The sequence below is a fragment of the Nanorana parkeri genome, unplaced genomic scaffold (genome assembly GCF_000935625.1).
Source record: "Nanorana parkeri isolate BGI_ZX_2015 unplaced genomic scaffold, ASM93562v1 scaffold514, whole genome shotgun sequence".
In the NCBI taxonomy this organism is placed as follows: Eukaryota; Metazoa; Chordata; class Amphibia; order Anura; family Dicroglossidae; genus Nanorana; species Nanorana parkeri.
In genome coordinates this window covers 36,038-57,403 of record NW_017306782.1, presented here as the reverse complement: position 1 = coordinate 57,403, position 21,366 = coordinate 36,038, and the positions used below count along the sequence as shown (strand labels likewise).

Genomic DNA, 21,366 nt, shown 5'->3' with positions numbered 1-21,366 from the left:
GGACATTTCATATAGATTAGCGAATTCTCCCTTTAGTAGCTGTCTGTACATCAGTCAGCAGCATCTATAAGCGAGCTAAGAAAGTGTATCGTTTTCAATAAGCAGCTTCAGACATAAAACGAAGAAAGAGAGAAGAACAGAAAAGCACAATCACTGTGCTACATTACCAAGCATCAATAAAAATGTGCATAGGTATTGGGCAGATACATATGCTCCCAGGTACACATGATTAATAAAACTATCAAGCACATGCATGCAGACTTTAACCATCTAACTGGTCACTTCACTATGGGGGGGGCGGGGGGAGGAAACCTCCACATAAAAAAAAAAGGGAGGAAATACATAGCCTTGGCTTTGCAGCATGTGAGATAACAAGGCATTCTACTACTATGAATAATAAATAGGGACGATGATTCAAGTGGTCAGAAGGATCGTTTTGCAAACTCCTGAAAGTATAGAAATTTCCATGCTGCATTCATTAATGCAGATGAAATTTTCCACTCATAGCTGAGGTGAATTATACTCACGTGATCCTCAGAGCCAGCTTGCTCTTAGCCCAGTCCCTAAAACCCCCCTGCCCCCCTCCGCTCCAGCAATCTAAGGATCCTCGAGTCCTCATGTCCAATACACTGTGTATTGGATGCAAGGACGCTGAAGGATACACCATCACTGCAGCATCGGAGGAGACAGGCTGGAGAGCGTGCTGCGACAGCCGGCCAGCTCCAAGGATTGGGTGAGTATCATTTCTTTTTATTTTAGTCAATTTACTCACAGAAGGCAATTTACTCACATCACTTGTGTTGACAAACCAAGTTATTTCTCCATATGAAGCTAATTCTCCATTCACAAAACACCGCAATTCACTGTTCTTCCATCGATTGTAGATGTGAACAATTGATACCATATACCACTAAAAACAAGGAAAATAAAAATGACACCTAATTTAATTCATACTATATTACAAACAGTACATTCCATACATGTTCCCACAACCTTTGTGCGATCACAGATTTGTGAATCACTGCATCAAAAGCAAGGGGATGCCGGATGCAGATAGACTACCCACTAATGATGTATGAAATTATGGACAATTTCCTATTACACTGTCTTACAATTTCTTATTACATGTCAATAAGATCCGCTAACCAATTTGGGAGAGTTTGCATCGAACGTGCATACATCATTAAGGTGCATATACACCTTACAACCATCGCACAAAATGTATAGTACGATGATCGAACCGTCGTATGAATTTCATACAACAGCCCCATCATGCACAGACCATTGAAGATTTTAATTAGCATTGGTCAGCAGTATCACCTGGCCGAATGTCATCGATTGACCGAACGGGTTTTAGTTGTGCATGTGCGATGTTCTTGGTGCAATTTTTTCCGTACGAAAAGGCCACTAATCTATCACATTTTTTACAATTCAACAGATGTTTTCTAGCCCGCTGGAAAAAAAGTCGAACGGTTGTACGGTAAATGCGGTTGTGCACTACCCATCAACTGTGCGATTTTCAGGTGAAAATGTGATCACAAAAAAAATTGTGCGATAATCGTTAGGTGTATGGGCATCTTTAGTGAGAGTTCTCTCTAAACTATGTAGTGTGAGGGTGTACCTAAACAATGCAATCACTTTGTAGCTAAATCAGGTGGGCCCTCAAACGACAAAGTTATTGGTAAAGCTGGCCATACACTGTGCAACTTTTTTTGATGAATTGGCCAAATTTCGCACAGTGGATGCCCCTGTTGGCACCCTTTCGGCCGGCATCCCTAGATCAGCTGATTGAAGGAGCCAGTCAGAAATTTTCCAACAAACAGAGCCGGCAGCCAATACTGGTCAGTCAGTTATACAATAAAGACAGCAGGAGCTTCCTCCATCAACACTTGTAAAACGGAGGAATCTGTAATATTTTCTTTGTTAAAGGAGAACTATGGGGTTAGGGCTTTTCCCCATAGTTCTCCTTAGGGTAACGGGAGGACACAAACTAGCGTCCTCCCGTCACCCCAGGCTCAGTATACCGCGAGCTGTAGCTACTGCTTGCGGTATACTAAGACGCTGCAGCTGAAGTGGATCCCGACAATTATGTCTGGATCCGCCCACATGCGTGACTGACAGGCAGAGCCAGCTATCTAGAGGCAGAGCCAGCTGTACCCGCCCCCTCCCCCGTCCGTTCCGCCAGTCAGCGCTGGAGGTTTGGAGCGGGGAGGGGGGAATCCAGTCCCTCCCCTGTCACGGCAGAGAGCCGCGACAGGATCGAGAGGTGAGCGAATGCCGGTATGTGTTCGCTCACCTCCCGATCTACTGAGTTGACCTGTGACAGTCTCATTGTCACAGGTCGGCTAGAACTATGAGGTGAGTGAAACAAAGAAAATATTAGAGTGTATGGCCAGATTTAATCTAAAGGAGATTTGCTCAGGTTGTATGCTTAAAGAAGAACTGTGGGGTTAGTGAATTACACTCAAACCCATAGTTAGAGCTGATGTGTGACATTGAAACTGTCAAACTCAAATGTCATCTCTATTGATCGGGAAGTGAGTGAACAGAGAGAAAATCTGCACGTAAACAGACAGAAGCCCATCAAGAAACTCCTTACACACCTTCTGTGGCTTGAAGTCATACTTCACACAGTGCTGGAAGCCTTTTCCCTTTGACTTAATGGATGTGATGATCAGGCAGCCACCAACAAAATGAGCAGAATAACCAAGTCCTTTGTTTGTTCTGAAACTGTAAAAATGAGTGTTAATTTGAAAGTCTCATAAGTTTTCAGTCAAAAAACTAAATTAAAATTTGAAACACGGCAGTACTGTCATTTAATCACAAAGATTACATAAAAAAGGGAAATAATTACATTCAAATTGTATTAAAAATTCAAATGCTTAATTTAAAGCTGGATAGACTTGGGAGGTCAAGGCTGTTCATCACTAGGCAAAGCAATTATTGAAAGCTTTTCTATGTCCTAAACAAAGTGAAAAACTCTTTATAGGCCATGGATACAATGCCAGGTATTCAGTCAAAGAACACACTAAAAGCTGCAGAGATCCGCTGAGGATTTTTAAAGGAGGAGATCAATATATTCATAAATGATCTCGACCCATCCACCCATATAACTTGCTCAGCATGACTGATCCTATGAAATAGTGATATAGTCCAAGGAGCTTATCACAAACCACAGCCACATCATAAAATGTATAAAGGCAATGACAAAGTTATACTTCATTCAAACTGTTAGCATCTCTCCTCAAAATGTATGCCCTGATAAGACTTACCAATACAAATAGGGCTTTGCTGTGTCAACGTTTATATTGTTTACTGGATCCATTCTTAGCCATGTATGAAAAGTGAAGCCATTCTGGTATGGCCATTTAGCAATTGGAGGTAAGGCAATGGCCTAAACATAAAACATAGGATTTAAATTGGATAACATTTTATTTTATAACAAACTTCAAGAACACGGAAAACACACTTTCAGCTAGTTTTCTCTTAATTTTAAATTAAATCTATAACCAGGCTATAGATGAGCAAATATTGTATATACAAGCAGTTAGAGATGTTCCAATACCGATACTAGTATTGGTATCGGGGCCAATAAAGGGCATTTTCACAAGGGCATTCTCATGAAAATTCCCAGACAGTAAAAAGGCCAAAATAATGGCCCTTTAAATTTATAAACAATCGCGCTTGATGGGGACCTCAGGCAGCCTACTGGGCCTCGTGGTAGCCGTCTCCACATCTTCCTCCTTCCCGGCACCCGCAGAGACAGGCACAGCACTGGACAGCCTCACACGTCCGTAGAGGCCGGCAGCCAACCACAGAGCCCTGGAGAGGCCGGCAGCCAACCACAGGGGGAAAGTTCTTGTACTTGGTCTTGAAAACATGGTATTGGGACATCCCTACAAGCAGCAGGTAACTGTCAAAAGAAGACCTCACTGAATTCCATAGCTGCAAGCACTATGGAGAAATTAATCCTCAAAAATAAAAGCAGAAGCATGAAACTTGGTTGACTCATTTCTTCAGCAGTTCAGCTCTTCCTACTTTGTAGTGACTCAGCAGCCTTCAATAATTCCAATATCTAATGTATGCTCCTGAGAAAATAATTTGAATTACTTCAGTGCTTCTGTTGTAGACTTTGAGAATGAATGGCTCTATAGTGCTTGCAGCTACAAAAAGGTCAGATGAGGTGTGTTAAGAAGTTAATTTACTACCGTTTAGGTAGTAAATGCCCACATGTTCACTCCAAGTTTACACTTGATAAAACATTACAAAACTAGCTAAACATCATCTTAACGGGCAGCACAGTGGTGTAGCAGCTAGAACGTCTGCTTTCAGCAATGAAGGTCCCCAGTTCAAATCCCATCCAGCTCACAATCTGCAAGGAATTTGCATGTTCTCTCTGTGCTTGCATGGGTTTCCTCCGGATACTCTGGTTTCCTCCCACACTTAAAAGGCATGCTGGGATGTTGATTGACTGCTGTCTAAATTGGCCCTGTATGCAGGTGAGTTAGGGACATTAGATTTTAAGCCCCTCCAGGGCAGGGACTAATGTGAATGTGCAATATGTAAATTCTGGGCGCTATATATAAATACCTGTAATAAATAAATAACCCCCCAGCTGCTCCCTTAACCATGTGACATATGTCAGTCATGTTAAAAGTGCGATTGACTTTTTCAAAGTCAAACAACCGTATTTCATAGAAGAAGAATGTGGTACATGTAAAATTTAAAGATAAAAACTTCAACTGACCACAAGCAGCATTATAAACAGACTAGGCAAAATGTAAGCTAGAAAAACCTCCTCAATCACATATAGGAGTGTCCATTAAAAGAGCAGATGTAACAACACTTTCTTAGACTAGAGCACAATGCACCGATGCAGAGCACAAACAGTGAAATCTCCATAATTATTCCTCCATTTTCTATCACCCACTGATTAAAGTTTACATAACTTAAGATTTGCTTGATCATTAAGGGCCGGTGCACACCAAGGCGATTTATCACGTGGTTTGAGTCGCGCAATATCGCTCAAAACACAGATTCGCATTGAAGTCAATGGAGGCTGCTCACACCTTTGCGGTTTGTGGTGCAGGAGCTATTTTCGGCCACTTGTCGCACGGTTTATCATAGACCTCTCTATGCATTGTAAAATGCACAGCAACTGCGCGGTTAACAGTCGCGTGATCGAAAACGCACGAAAACAGCTCGACATCTGATAGGTGTGAACCTAGCCTAACAGTGTTTCTCCCACCAATTGGCATCATCACTTGCAGCAATTGGGTTGTGTATGGCAACTACACCGTTTGCAGGTATAAGCTACTGTACAATGCCGAATGTCTCAATTTATTTAAAATAGCTACTTTTTTTAGGCTGTGCACAGTATCAGTTTACACAAGAAAGGATTTCCAGAAGTTTCCATGTTTACAGGGATACACTGCAAAGTCCCAAGGTTCATATAAAGAGGCGACACTGCTTATAAATATTTACAATAACGTAGATGATGATATTATAGGCATATACATATAGCAGTATTTGTTCACTAACAAGTATAGTGTTACTTGCATCACTAACATTTGAAAAGCCACATATTAAAAATTTAATTTAGTGCTGCAAATAGCAATAGGTGAAAGGTTGTTAATTTCACGCAAAAACAGAAATAAAAAAAAAGAAGAAGAATTACAGAAGTACAGGACACTGATGTAGCACAGTACTTACTGCAGCACTCTTTCCTGGGAAGTTGAAAAAGGCATCAGGGCCATATTTCTGAGGCATGTGCTTTAACACCGACAAAAGCTTCACCGCATGTGGAGGCTGCGACAGATCAAACCAAAAAAGAATTAAGAAAGTTCTGGCTCTGAAGAGTTAAGCAATAAATAGCACTTGCACTTTTAGTGCAAGACTAACCTATGAAACTTATCAGTTTCCTTCCAAGTGCAGCTACTAGCAGAATCACTGGTATACACTTGGCACGGCTAATGCCATCAGTCTGGAGGCAGTTAGTCACATAACAAGACAAAGGAAGACCTTGCTGGAAGGCTTCCCTCTGTCAGGAACTGCGTTGACAGGTCTTAACAGGGAGCAGGAAGATATAGAATACCCAGAAAATGTCATTAACTGTGGGTCCCACTATGACCGATGAAGTGTCACCAGTCAGGGTCACCAGACCAACATAGGTTATTAGTACAGGACGGGGAGGGGGGTTATTGCCTCCCAACCCCTCAGCCCAGTCCTTCCCTGAGGTGAAGGCATTGTTCAAGGCTGTGCTGTGATCTCTACAAGAGTCAGTCAATAACTACCTACAATTATTACAAGCGCACATTACTTGGCATGCATGCACCTAACATGGAAAATATATCTGACGCCAAGCACACTTTACCACTAACTTGCTGCCCAGGAAGACAAATCATACAGTACAGATAACATTTACAGGAACTGCTTCGTAGTGGCAAAACTCAATTGTGTGGGTAAAGCCGGGTATACACGCTTCCAAATTTGATAGATGGATGCTGCTGTCGGCATCATTCCACCATCTGATCAAAGGGGCATGTTGGAAAATTGTTAGCCGAACACATCTAGCAGCAAATGAGCTGCCAGCCCTGTTAGTGTATTCTGACAGTGGCCTAGGTTTCTTTTTAAATGTTCCTCCATACAATAAGTGAAATCAGTGAAGTGTCAATGCCTTACAGTTTCATGAACCTGATGCAGGCAAAATGTTAGCTCAGTTCATCTTAATACGAGTTGTAGGGAATCAAATGCAGCTTTAATAAAAGCTGCTGGGTGGGCTGCGCATCAGATTCTGTTATTACACATTCATAAGACTGAGCTATGAACTCTCTGGAAAAACTGGATTAATGGCAAATAGATCATTTCAAGCAATAGGGTAGCCTGGGGTACTACAACAATGCCTGGATAAATACAGAAGAAAGGCTGTGCTCCGTGTAAACAATTCAAGGCTACATTTCCAGTGCTTTTGGCTGACCTGTACCATTAAAAGAAATTCACATGACAGCAAAAGAGATGCAACAAAAGATTTCCTTCCTCAACCCAAAACACAATCCTCTTTACAATAACTAATGTTGTTATATACGGAACTAAAGCCAAAAATCAGTATGGGAATTAGAAAGACGGAACAATGTTTTACTATTGTAGCCGGTAATAAAATTGTATTGGCTAGGGTGGTTAGGACTGTGGATTTACTTTCTACTACACAGTTACTGCGTAGGGACTGTCTTACGGACATTTGATCATATCCCTTAAAATGGCATGAAAGGTTCTATGTTCTACATTAAAAATCTATTGAATTTGTTGATGCTCAAAAATCAGTTGAAATAAACGGTGTTCTTACCCAATGTCCCGCTTCTCCTTGGAGCTTACTAAAGAACAACTTTAACTCCCGGACGGTAAGACTATAGCTTGCCAAAACCCCCAACATGTCCACCATCAGGTCTGTAACAAAGGACAATGCAGTACATTCAAGATCATTTAAACAGAAGTAATAAGATAAACAGGTTTGAAATGCAGAAGAGCATTAAACAGAAAAAAAGTAATTAAATAATGGTTGTGGTATACTAACCGTACACTGGCAGCTTAACGATTTTTATCTGAGGTTAACAAAATGTAATAGATATAAAACTCATCATTTCAAAGAAGAGTACTTCCATATAAAGTACACTTATCCTGCCTGCCAGGTTAATATCTTCCTTGTCACATGTGGTGCCTGATCAGTGGGTCTTCACAGACTTCTAATGGACAGTCCTGGAGTGTCCCGGGGATGCTTTGAAGACATTACCATAAAAAGTCAGCAAGGACTTATTGAGCAGGTGTGACCAGTGGCAAGGAAATATTCAGGCACGCGTTGCAAACATTGCCAAAGACAAGTATGTATGCATGCATCTGGGACAGGGAGTGGTGGGATACTTTTGATCACGGGAGCAAAACAGGCAAGATAATAGTACTTTATGTTTAAGTAGGTATTATCATTCAAGGGGTCATGAAGAACCTTTTGAGTCCAGGTTGAGTCGCATGCTAGGCTCAATCTATTTTGCCAAGGGCAGTAGAAAGCAACGGATTAGAATGTGTTCCTGTTCAGATGCTTTCTGCTGCACTTAGCAAAATTGTCAAGTGCATGTGAACACAGGGGGATTGTTGCTTATAGTTAAGGAATCTTGCAAGTAGAAAGTGCAGAAGGCGCCGTGCAGTCAGGTGGGGGCTCTGACCAGTTCTTAAATTGCAATCAACACAAGCAAATTATCAGGATCAGATGTCCGGCTGAAGATTAGACAATTTGCAATTAAAATCTGCAAATTTTAGTAATATATTTGCTCATCTAAAAAAATTTTAAAAAAAAAGTAACATTTAACAATTATTTCTTGTATCTATTTATCTTAAAGATGAATCCAGGAAAATTAATCTCGGAAAAGAACAAAATAAATGGGTACATGAAAGATTATACAGGAGCCTAGCAATCATGGTCTTATGTATATGTCCTATAGAAAAAGGAAAAGAGCGGTCATCAGACTTTGTGTGAATAATAAACCACCCTAATCCCTACATAGACAAATTAAGCAAAACAGTCCCATATACCATTTATTGTTTAATCTACTGTTACATAAACCTCGCTCTTATTGTGTTGCAGTCAACTTTTAAAAAGCACATTACCTGCAATCATGCTGTCAACTTTATCAATTCTACTCAGAACTTGTTCAACCAAACCAACTTCTGTACACACTAAAAGATTGCGAATGCTCTTCTTCAGAATGGCTGTAAAGATGCTCCAGATTTCTGCTTGGCAGGTGACATCACATTTGTCCAACAATTCAACCATGCAGATGATGCTCTCTCCTTCCTGAATGATGAAATTCATCTCCAGATCAAACTGTCCTCCTACAAGCTGTAGATAAAAGATATAAAGCTTTAGTGAATCACTTTGTTATTAAAATGCAAGGGGATGTAACAGGTACATTAAGGCCTCATTCACACAGGGTGTGATGCTCTGTACAGCGTGAAGGACCATTTTTTCATGTGCCCATAGCTGCAGGAAGAAGCGTGGATGGATCATGTAAGTCTGTGTACATGCTGTTAACCCTCACACACTGCTTCCTGCAGCTCCGAATTTTGACAGCCACACATCCACGATGCATGGACTTGGATCCATCATGTATGTGTCCAAGGCTGCATGTGTGCAACACACCTGTGTGAATGGAGGCCTTCACTATCACAAAGTCATACTACTCAACTACCACCATTGCAGTGGGCTGATTACAGTGTTATGACAACTAAAGAAACAGGATTTCATAGCTAGAGTGCAAATTGTTATAATTAACATATAATACAATTACAGTTACAATTATAATTACAATGAGTTTTCCATAACTAACCCATCTATATCAATTCTGTTCTGCTATTACTCTTTCCTATAAAAGCTCCTTATATAAACTGGCCAGTTTAAGGACAAGAAGCCCATAAGATTCAAAATATCATTTGAGTCAACTTTATTTTCCCATCTGTGTAACATACAGTAATCCTATTTTCACAACCTGAGTGATGGAACAAGGTAGAGAAATGCCACATTACTGTGCAGCAGTTTCATCTGTCAGAATATACTAGAATAAGCCAAAAATAGAATATGGCTGCAGGGAACGTCACATAACCATCTTGCAGCAGCATTTACCGATGCCATGTAAAACACCACAAAAGAAGCAGACAAAAATGATACACCAAATAAATTGCTAGAAAAGGAGATTATTTTCCGATTATAAACAATATGATAATATATAAGACGATAGGTTATGGTAACGCAGGCTAAATGGATTATAAAAAAGCCCTCCACTAAACCAGAGAAGAGCACAGCAGAGCGGTCTTTAAGCCGAATAATATATGCATGTTTCTCTTCTGTCACAAACCCAATAAATAGAGTCTATTACTTATTTTAGGATAGCAGGTATAACCATGTAATCCATGCATCTAAACCCAAAGATGTAATATATAACAGACAACCAGTTTTGATGTGGTAGCTGCATTCTTCACATTTATTTTCACCTGGTAATCCTGCAAATAACACTTCCTGTCTTCACGCAGCTACATCACTTACTCCAGTGTATCTACAGAGACAGCCATGGTTGTCATCCAGGCTCTATTACATTTGCATTGATGGGATTAGCAGTTTACAAAAGACAAATAAGGTTGTGTTTGCGGTCTGTCTGCTCAGAGCAGTGACACGGACACCAATTCTGTCAAAATCAACCGGTGTTTTCTGTACTTGCTGAAAATGTGCCCAGTCTGAAAAATTAAAACCAAGTCAGCCAGCAAATCTAAGAACATTCCATCATGTACAGAAAAATAGGAATTATGTCTCACCTGTAAAAAAAAAAAAATTCTTGGAGTACATTATAGGAAGTATTCAGGAGCATTGGGTTATGCTGCTGCATTCAGGTGATTGGACACTTAAACAAATACTGTAAGGACAGCACAGTATAATCCCTCCCAGCCATCGTCAGTTTTGTAGCAAGCAATAAGAGCATGAGAAGCAGAACCTGTGGCCTGAAACGTACTTCAAGAAAAGGAGTTTACAGATGAGACAAAATTACTATTTTCTTAATAGTGGAGAAGGCTCCACAGATCACAGCGCAAACTGAAGAACCTTAAGGTGCCCATACACTGCACGATTATCGTACGAGAATCGCCGGGAAATCCCACGATCGTACGATAATCGCAAAGTGTATGGAAGGCGTGCAACCGTTTATACTGTACGGTCGCACGTCTCCCGTTGAACAAGCAGGCTGGAAAACCCGCCGGGAATCGTACGATTCTCGGAGAGTTAGTGGCCTGCTTGTTCGACAACTGCCGAACGGGCCGCTGTGCGCACGCGCACACTGCCTGTTTGCAGTCATCGGAAGCCCGCCCCTCATTGCAGTCATCGCAAGCACGATCTGACTGTCCAAGATGGGCAGATCGTACGTTTTTTAAATTACTTTACAACCCACGCAAGACAAAAGTCTTGTGAGGGTTGTAAAGTGTATGGCCACCTTAAACACCCGAAGCCAGTGTCTGCTGAGGCCTGAACTTCCACCTGGTAAAACCTAACAATAAGTGAAGGGAAGACTGGTTGGGGGCCTTACAATCTGAGAAAAGATGCCCAATGTTGAAAGGCCCATGAAGCACTGACAGATCAAGTAGAAGGCACTTTCGCAGAACTAAAGAATTGTCAAATCCACCTAACACTAGTGGAACAAGAAGCATGGTGACCGCTGCAAGGGCCCTCTGGAACAACAAAACAGGGTTAGACTGTTGAAAAGGAGCTGTAGCAGAGATATAAACTTGAATAGTGTGTACCACATCCAAACGATGTTATTACTTATTTTAGGATAGCAGGTATAACCATGTAATCCATGCATCTAAACCCAAAGATGTAATATATAACAGACAACCAGTTTTGATGTGGTAGCTGCATTCTTCACATTTATTTTCACCTGGTAATCCTGCAAATAACACTTCCTGTCTTCACGCAGCTACATCACTTACTCCAGTGTATCTACAGAGACAGCCATGGTTGTCATCCAGGCTCTATTACATTTGCATTGATGGGATTAGCAGTTTACAAAAGACAAATAAGGTTGTGTTTGCGGTCTGTCTGCTCAGAGCAGTGACACGGACACCAATTCTGTCAAAATCAACCGGTGTTTTCTGTACTTGCTGAAAATGTGCCCAGTCTGAAAAATTAAAACCAAGTCAGCCAGCAAATCTAAGAACATTCCATCATGTACAGAAAAATAGGAATTATGTCTCACCTGTAAAAAAAAAAAAATTCTTGGAGTACATTATAGGAAGTATTCAGGAGCATTGGGTTATGCTGCTGCATTCAGGTGATTGGACACTTAAACAAATACTGTAAGGACAGCACAGTATAATCCCTCCCAGCCATCGTCAGTTTTGTAGCAAGCAATAAGAGCATGAGAAGCAGAACCTGTGGCCTGAAACGTACTTCAAGAAAAGGAGTTTACAGATGAGACAAAATTACTATTTTCTTAATAGTGGAGAAGGCTCCACAGATCACAGCGCAAACTGAAGAACCTTAAGGTGCCCATACACTGCACGATTATCGTACGAGAATCGCCGGGAAATCCCACGATCGTACGATAATCGCAAAGTGTATGGAAGGCGTGCAACCGTTTATACTGTACGGTCGCACGTCTCCCGTTGAACAAGCAGGCTGGAAAACCCGCCGGGAATCGTACGATTCTCGGAGAGTTAGTGGCCTGCTTGTTCGACAACTGCCGAACGGGCCGCTGTGCGCACGCGCACACTGCCTGTTTGCAGTCATCGGAAGCCCGCCCCTCATTGCAGTCATCGCAAGCACGATCTGACTGTCCAAGATGGGCAGATCGTACGTTTTTTAAATTACTTTACAACCCACGCAAGACAAAAGTCTTGTGAGGGTTGTAAAGTGTATGGCCACCTTAAACACCCGAAGCCAGTGTCTGCTGAGGCCTGAACTTCCACCTGGTAAAACCTAACAATAAGTGAAGGGAAGACTGGTTGGGGGCCTTACAATCTGAGAAAAGATGCCCAATGTTGAAAGGCCCATGAAGCACTGACAGATCAAGTAGAAGGCACTTTCGCAGAACTAAAGAATTGTCAAATCCACCTAACACTAGTGGAACAAGAAGCATGGTGACCGCTGCAAGGGCCCTCTGGAACAACAAAACAGGGTTAGACTGTTGAAAAGGAGCTGTAGCAGAGATATAAACTTGAATAGTGTGTACCACATCCAAACGATGGAGGGAAATCTTCATAAGATGTTTTGGCAAAAGACATAGAATTGGTTAAGACAAAGGAAGAAACTACCTTGGGAAGAAAAGATGCCCTAGGCCACAAAACAGCGTTGTCCTTGTGTAGCAAAAGAAAATTCTCCTTACAAGTTAAGGCTGCCAACTCAGAAACACACTGCATGCAGAAGTGGTGGCGATAAGAACGGCAACCTTACAAGTAGGGGTAGACAGAGGAATATCGCTAATTTGCTAAAAGAACAGTCTCTGAAGGCCAACAGGACTAGGTTAATGATCCTACTGAGTCACTGAGAAACATACAGGGGGAGCAATGTTACCCATACAAAGTTCTTTAGTGAGGAATGAGGGGCAAGTGGAGATTTAGGATCCATCTGAATCTCTGTAGGGTCTGTTTGGTCTATCGGACAATGGCTGACAGAGCCTGAGCCATACATTCCCTCAGGAGATCGTCTGGATAACCCACTATGGGGATGCACCGAGAGTGAAGCAGAGCAAGAACAGGGGCTAGCTCCGTCGAGCCACTAAATATCGTATTTTGTAGTGTCTCTGCATCATGGTCACACTAATCATCCCCGTCCTTTAACTGCCCGACTTTAATTTGTTTTACCCATTTGGGCTTAATTGTAGAATTTACTGCTATCTCTACAATTAAGTCCAAACGGGTGAAAGACATTAGACAAGGGGGGGTTGAAGGACAAGGATGATTAGTGTGGTGTAACCATGATGCAAAAACAAATAAACGCAATGTTCAATGAGGCGGATGTTGCCTTTTGCCTTGGGGTCAGTGAACAGATTTAAATAGAAATCCTGCAACCTCTCTTCCTCTGGGGCAATGGTTATGAAAGAGGAGCTGCTCTAGAGCAGCCCAATGGTCTGTCAAGTTGTGGGGAGATATTGGCAAGTTTAACAACAAAGCAGGGAGGAGGTAAAAGACCAAATTCCTAATCTTTAGTCCTTGGAAAAAGTACTCCGGATCCAAGTGCCTAAAACTTCCTGGGACCAGATGGTCAAGAAGGCCAACAGGCCTTCCCCACTCGGACAAGTGGTAACGCCCCCTCTGAGAGGAGGACGTTCTGCCGGACTAGACGGCTTTGGTGTTCCAGGTCTTACAGTGGAACAGAGGTCCAGGCTTGGTCTTCAGAGGTCCAGGCTTGGTCTTGGCCCTGGAGCTCGGTCTTGGCCCTGGAGCTCTGAGAGAAACAAGGGGAACTTTTGTCTCAGGAGCAGGTGGTTTTCCCACAGGGATTTTTGCCTTTTTTTGGGAACAAAAAAAAAAAAAAAAAAGGTACTCTTCTACCTCCACCCTCTTGTGACTTCCTCGATAAAGGTGTCTAAGGATTTTCCAAAAAGGTGCACCCCAGCAAAAAGCATCCACAAGAGATACTTCTTGAACTGAAACTCTGCAGCCTAACACTTGAGCCAAACGATCCTCCGCATACAGACCAAAAAGAGGGCCATTCTGGATTACTGGTAGGGATGCACCAATACTAGTATCGTATCGGTGCCTATACCGAGTATTTGGGCGGGTACTCGCCCAATGCTCCAATACTATAACTTCCAGTACCAGGAAGCCGGGAGGATAGTTATTACCCCCCGTCTTCCTGATTGGCTAGAAAGCCGGCTTCAAGCTTCGTCACCTGATGAGGAGGAAGCATGGAGCCAGCCTCCCAGCTAATCAGGAAGCCGGGCAGCATGTAATTACTCGCTGACCGGCTTCCTGATTGGCCAGGAAACTGGGTAATTAGGAAGCCAGGCGGCGAGTCATTACACGCCACCCGGCTTCCTTAATGGGACTTCCAGTATCGGTAAGTACCAAAAAATAAATAAAAAAAGATTGGTACTTGTACTCGATACTGAAAAACCAGTATCGGTGCATCCCTAATTACTGGTATATAAAATGTGCTAACCCATCCACACAAGGCCCACAGGCAGGAGCTTCAGTTTTTGGAGGACAGAGGGATCGGTCAGTATAGATCTAGCATCCTGAGACATGGACTTGCACCGGACAGCTAGAGTCTGGCTATGGTTGTAATGGCAGGTTTTGCAGCAGGGCCTGCCAGTAAGAGCAAGGCCTTAAACAGGGCATCCAGCCTTTATCCAAAAGGTCTTTGAACCTCTACTGGGGCACTTAAAGTCTTAAGACCAGAACACCAGGGTGTACACCAGGAACAGCAAGTGTAAAGGGAAGGATTTAGCAGGCTGAGACATTTTCAAAGGGCCCGTGCTGGTGACCTTTGGCAAGGCAAACACAAGCATCTCCTGGTCAGGACAGGTAAGCACTGCGTCAATAAGAATCAATTGCTCCATTAAGGATGTTATCCAAAAGATTTGGAGAAAAGTCAGCAAACTAAACCTCCCTATGTAACATGTCTATGGAAACAGACGCAGGCTAAAAGGAAGATCAGAGACAGACTCTAGGAGAGGATAAGGGGGCTCACTTCCCTGAAGTCTGAGGCCCCCAACAAAGCTGGAAGCCTTCCCATCAATACAGGCATAGTGACAGGAAACTCCTCTTACATCCATGATCTGCCATGGCAAACTTGCAAGTAAGAAAGTTCCCCAAGAAGTGTCGATCCAAATCTGAGACAAGTCACTAGAGGTAGCAGGGAGCCCAAGGATATTCTGAGGATCATTGTGTGGGTGCAGCTGTAGGAGTTGGTGGGGAGTTTGAAGTAGGGTTGCATGTGCATCTGCAGTGCAATTATCCATAAGGAGGTTGCTCAAGCTCACTAGGGTGACCAGCCATTAAGTCAGGAAAAAAAATAGCACCAAATTTGATTGAAAGTGTTGCAGACAACTAGTATCTCAGAAGCAAGTTGCTGGAAGACTGCTCAGGTACGACTGCACTTTCCCACACATGGTGCTCTATAATGTATTGCTGGGATTTGTATTCCTCTGTAGCTGATGGTACATTGTGCTGTACTGTATATTATACAGAGCAATGTACCATCAGCTATAGAGGAATACATTATACACTGGATGTATAATGTATTGCAGGGATTTGTTGTATTCCTATATAGCTGATGGTATTCTGCATTGCGCTGTATAGAGGACTACAAATCCCAGCAATAATACATTATACAGCACAATACCACCAGATATAGAGTACAACAAATCCCAGCAATAATACATTATACAGCACAATGCCGAACACCACCAGCTATAGAGGACTACAAAACCCAGCAATAGTACATTATACAGCGCAATGCAGAATACCGCCACCTATAATGCATTATTGCTGGGTTTTGTAGTCCTCTATAGCCGGTGCCATTCTGCATTCATTCAATTTTACACTTTTAATTTCACTATATTGCACACCACACTTTTTTTTTTCTTTTTTACTTCCACCGCTCCAAGTTTGCTCCTGTGATGGACGACAATCGCAATACAAACTAGCAGTCCCATCAATGGAGCCGTTTTTTTAAACTTTAATTTTCTATCCGATTAACCGATTAATCGAACGTAATAATCGGCTAACTAATCGATTTTGAAAATAATCGTTAGCTGCAGCTCTACAGACAACTTTCAATTGTTAACCCCATCAGGCAGGAACCAGGGCACATGCCCCATCCACAGTCTGCACTTTCCCAGGGACATACCTCTAAGGGGTCTTCAGGGGCAGGGCTCCCCCAGATGAGTGGACCACGGGCCTGGACTTGTATCGGAAGCTGCAGCTAACTGGGAGTTCAGTGACCAAAAGGTCACAGAAGTCTTGCTGGGAGTGGGCAGGGTTACACTGGGCTGTCCTTCCAGCTCGTTTGCCAGTGTCCAATCTCCTAAATGCACCCGCATAACCCAGTGTTCCTGAACATCTCTCCCGTGTGCCGTAATGGACTATTAATACTAAAGAATATGTACTTAAGAATCTTTTTTTTTTAAAGAATTCTAAAAAAAAAAAAAAAAAAAACTACTACTTTAAACAGTGGAAGAATAGGAAGCAAAAGCTTATTCATGTACAATATGCACAACACCTTGCAGATGCTCATGAGGGAATTGTCCTTGGTGTTGTATAAAGTGAGAGAGAGGAGGAGAAGGAGGAGAAGGAATTGATTTTCTTCAGTACTTTTTATGTATCCTAATGGTGACTGGTGTTCAGTTGCTATAAAACGCCAGTCATTGCTACAAGTCTATGTCCAGGGGAAAAAAATAAAAAATTCATAGCTTATAGGATAGCGTAGTAAAGGATTACAACTCGTCATGAATGTATCTGCTCTGGGGATCCAATAAAAAGGTTTCACCTGACTTTCTGTTCTGCTGACATTTTACTGGAAAGGAAGTGAGAGTAACTCTAACAACAACCACAACACGGACAGATATAGGAATACACATTTCTATAGTAGATCATGGGAGGGCTAGCAACCCTGTCCATTTTTTATTTCTATTTGTGTCCCTGTTCTCACTTCCTCTCTGCTAAAAATTTTGTCAGCAGCAAAAGAAGTGAGGGTAAAGCCTCATTCACACTAAGAGACGGCCCATACAGATCCCGGAAGCAGATGGATCCTGTCTGCGTCCGAGCATGGACACCCGCACGGATGTGCAGTTCGGATGAGCGTACGGCGATGTACTCCCATAGAGAAGAACAGGCTTCTGTGTACAATCACACGCAGCACCTGTCCTTCCAGGGAACAGCCCGATACGGCCATGCACACCGCACAGATCTGTACGGGCCGGCTCTTAGCAGTGTGAATGAGGCCTAAGTCTCTAAAGCTCACCACTGTATGTTACAATCAAAACACACTTTAAATTGGAGCAGAAACAACTAAATGGACTAATTCAAAAATAAAAAAAAAAATCGACAATTAAAATAGTTGTCAATGATTTTCATTATCGATTAGTTGGACATTCGATTAGTTGGCCTGCTTGCAGCTCCTCCTCATACAGCTCAGTGTCGTCAAGGTGGCGGCGCCGCTGGCAGACACACCCACACCACTTGTAGACGCCGAGCTGCCAGAGAAGAGGGAGCCGCATACCACACTGCCCAGCATTCAGGTAAGACACCTGGTCATCGGAGCAATAGCACTGAATGAGTGAGCACGGTAGTGGCAAAAGAAGCGGGGTATGGATCCTGTCTGTGTCCCAAGTGTGGACACCCGTACTGGCACGGATGTGCAGTTCGGGTATCCGTATGACCCCGTACAGCCACATCCTCCCATAGGGAACAATAGGCTGCTTCACGCAATTACACAAAGTAGTGTGTGTGCGTGCGTAGTGTGCGTGCGTAGTGTGTATGCGTATGCGTAGTGCGCGTAGTGCGTTCGTGAACGTTATTTGATATTCATGTTGCTACCCATGGTCATTAAAAAGGACCCACCTGATCTTCCATCTGAAATTGGTAAGGAGTGCAACAGGATACATCAATACTTGTAGCCTGCAGAGGGCCCCCGAGTCCATTGCCCTGCAGAGGGCCCCCGAGTGTGACCGATGAAGCAACATCGGTCACAAGCACTAGAACTGGCTTTGGGGGACCGGATGCAAGGAAAGTAAAACGTTTGCAGAAGGGAAGAAAAAAAGATGATGAAGACAGTTGCTTTTTAATATTCCCCTAGGCAGAAATGATCATTTAACCCTTGCAGTGCAGGGGGTGGGATTTTGCTTGGAGCGGAGCTTTAAAAATGGCTCAACAGCTGTACATGTATAATACGGTGAAACAAATCTGCATTCTTAAATTCGGTAGAGAAATATGTTAGTCAATGTGACCTCTGGGCTAACTTCAGTCAAACTAATGTATTACCACAGAACCAACAGCATGATTTTATACACAGTAACAGCCACATAAACAGATGAAAGCAACAATCACTAGTGAGCACTTTGCTTCATTTTAGCAGATTACAGAGAGTGAGATGAGGAAACTGCAGGAGATGAAACAAAACAACCCATTCAGCTCCCAGCTGGCTCTGGGAATTGGATCAAGTGGTACATCAGCAGGTCTCAGCTGGAAAGACAGCATCAGCTCTAACATTACAATATACAAGCTAAAAGACCAAGGAGAGGGAGAATAGTCCTTACGTGTGGCAAGCAGCCCAGCTGATAAGATCTGCATTTGTCTCTAATTAACAAGACATACAGTACAATTTAAGTACTTCAAATATAAAACTACTTGGTTTAGGTAAAGATACATTGAAGCTGAATCTGTCACCAACACATGAAGTAGTTCAACAAAAAGATAAAGTGGCATGTTGTTGCAGTCTTTACCACTGAGCATACATGTATTTGTGCTGGAAGTATACTCCATAGTGTGTGCCACAACAAATTTACTGAGATTTCACCAATAACTCTGGGTCCCATTGTAACAATTAGGAGCCAGGAGGACCGGCTCCAGATCACATGATCATTGAGATAGCCAGTCACAGGCTATCATAGTGATCATTAACCGTGGAACCCTCCACAATCTCTTTCTGCCCTGTGGAGGAGAAAGATACATTGGGGGGAATTTTTCAACACTGGGAGCCGATTACCCATGGCAACCAATCAGCTTCTATCTTTAATTTAGCTTTGAAAATTAAAGAGAGAAGCCGATTGGTTACTATGAGCAACTGCTCCAGATTCTGCTTGCTCCAGTTTTGATACATTCCCCTCACTGAACCTTTTCCTCCTTGCTTGAGAACGTGAACACCAAATAAATAAATTAGGGCCTGATCTAGGTCAGTGTTGGTGTCAATGTCAGTATTCGTGGTTAGGCCAGTGTTTTCGGTAGAATGAAAAAGAAAAAAAGAAAAAAAGGTGCATTCTTGTTTGTGGGTCGTACCATCAGTACTTTGGTAGGGGGTTGTGCAAATAAACAGATAAAGTTTTAAAAAATAATTATTTTTTTACTATTTTTGGCTGTATGAACTTAAAGTAGTATTTAAAAAGGATAACTATGAGGCGAGTGAAAAATCAGTTCGAGCTGACGTGTGACAATGAAACTGTCACACGTTGGCTCAATAGATCGGGAAGTGAGTGAACACATACTGTCGCTCGCTCACTTCTCGATCATCTCACTGCAGAGAGCCGTGACTGTCAGTCACGGCTCCCCGCTCCTCTAGCGCTGACTAGCTCTGAGGGGAGGGGGGCGGGTACAGCTGGTTCTGCCTCTAGATAGGCGGAGCCAGCTGTCACTCACGCAGCTGGGTGGATCTCAACAGTAGAGAGAGAGACGACGCCATAGGACCCTGCAAGGGAAAGGAGCCGCCCTAAGATAGGACAGCAGGGCCAGTGATCAGGGGACAAGCTGATTCTGCAAAAAAAAAAAAAAACTTTGAAACAAAAGAAGCAGCATCTGCTGTAAGTGATTACATCAATATTTTAAAAAAGTATAAAAACTTTTTGACTTTAATATCACTTTAAACCGATATCAAAGCCAGGAGGTATTTAAAATCAGTAAAGTTTATGAACCCCCCTTCACACAGACGTGATCGCTTGGCTTTAGGCTAAATTCACTGCAACACACACTCTTTCATGCATCATGGCATAATGTGTTCAACAGCCTACTCAAAAGGAGGAGTGGACTGTACACAAAAATTGTGCAGGTTGTATTTCTTTTGCAGTGCAGTATATAGTTGTGCTGCATTGCGGTACACTTCAGTGCATATGCGTTGTGGGAGGTGCGTTGAAGTAACCTTATTCAACATCCCCCAGGCAAAATAAGGGGGTGCCAGTGCAAGGCTTGTTCTTTTTTTATGCCCAGAATTTATCTTCAAACTTGGCTCATAAGATATGTATGCTGAAAATTGGCTAGGGTGATGGTCAGACAAAATAAATAATTCTAAGCTACGCTGTTTATTACCATTAGTATTATTATACAGGATTTATATAGCGTCAACAGTTTACGCAGCACTTTACAAAACTGTGGGAGACAGTACAGTTACAATACAATTTCAGTACAGGAGGTAGGAGTGCCCTGCACGTGAGAGCTTACAATCTAGTAAGAGGGGCAAGTGATACAAAACGGTAATAATTGTTTAGGTTGAGTTAGTGGAAGAAGTAAAAGGATAGTTATGTTGTGGTGGGATAGGCTTCCCTGAAGAGAGGGGGTTTAAAACGTGCACTTAAATTTTACCATGGTCAGAAATTAAATTATGCAAAATAGCCAGGGCTTGAAAAATTTGGCGGTGTCTCACCAGTCAGTCACAAATTTCACCAGTCAGCATGACCGGACTATAGCCTTGCAATATATGTTAGACATTTTTGGGGACAGATAGAGCTTTCTTTTGTGACCCCACGGGGGGTTATTTGTTTTTACTTTATAATGAAAAAAGTACCCTAAATGTAAAAAAAAATAAAAGTTTCCCTATGTTATAAAACATTTATTCTTACCCATATTTTTAGTACAACATAAAAGTTGGGGTCACGTCGTGTAAATAGACACCAAACATGTCAAGCCTTAAAATTGCGTGCTCCCGCAAAATCGCAAAAAACGCCCATAGGCGACAATTAAAATGCTTTTACTGCTCATCAGTTTAGTGTTATCAGTGATTGATGGGTCTAGAATTATTGCTCTCACTCAGACATTTGCGGCGATATGTAACATGTGCGGCACAAAAGCCGCAATCGTCGTTTTTGCACGTAGGCGCACCCGACGCATATCTACGTGTGTATGTGGGGG

The 21,366-nt window shown here is 42.5% G+C and overlaps 1 protein-coding gene across 1 annotated transcript in view; it reads right to left on the bottom strand.

Moving 5' to 3' along the window:
* LOC108790936 (lipopolysaccharide-responsive and beige-like anchor protein) overlaps positions 1–21,366 on the bottom strand; it is a 493,639-nt gene that overhangs the window by 445,255 nt on the left and 27,018 nt on the right. The window contains exons 2-7 of the mRNA XM_018561299.1: positions 8,656–8,887; positions 7,343–7,443; positions 5,713–5,808; positions 3,273–3,394; positions 2,604–2,730; positions 791–910 (exon numbers count right to left, since the gene is read on the bottom strand). Of these exons, the coding sequence (XP_018416801.1) occupies positions 791–910; positions 2,604–2,730; positions 3,273–3,394; positions 5,713–5,808; positions 7,343–7,443; positions 8,656–8,887 (798 nt within the window). The remainder of the gene's footprint in view (positions 1–790; positions 911–2,603; positions 2,731–3,272; positions 3,395–5,712; positions 5,809–7,342; positions 7,444–8,655; positions 8,888–21,366) is intronic.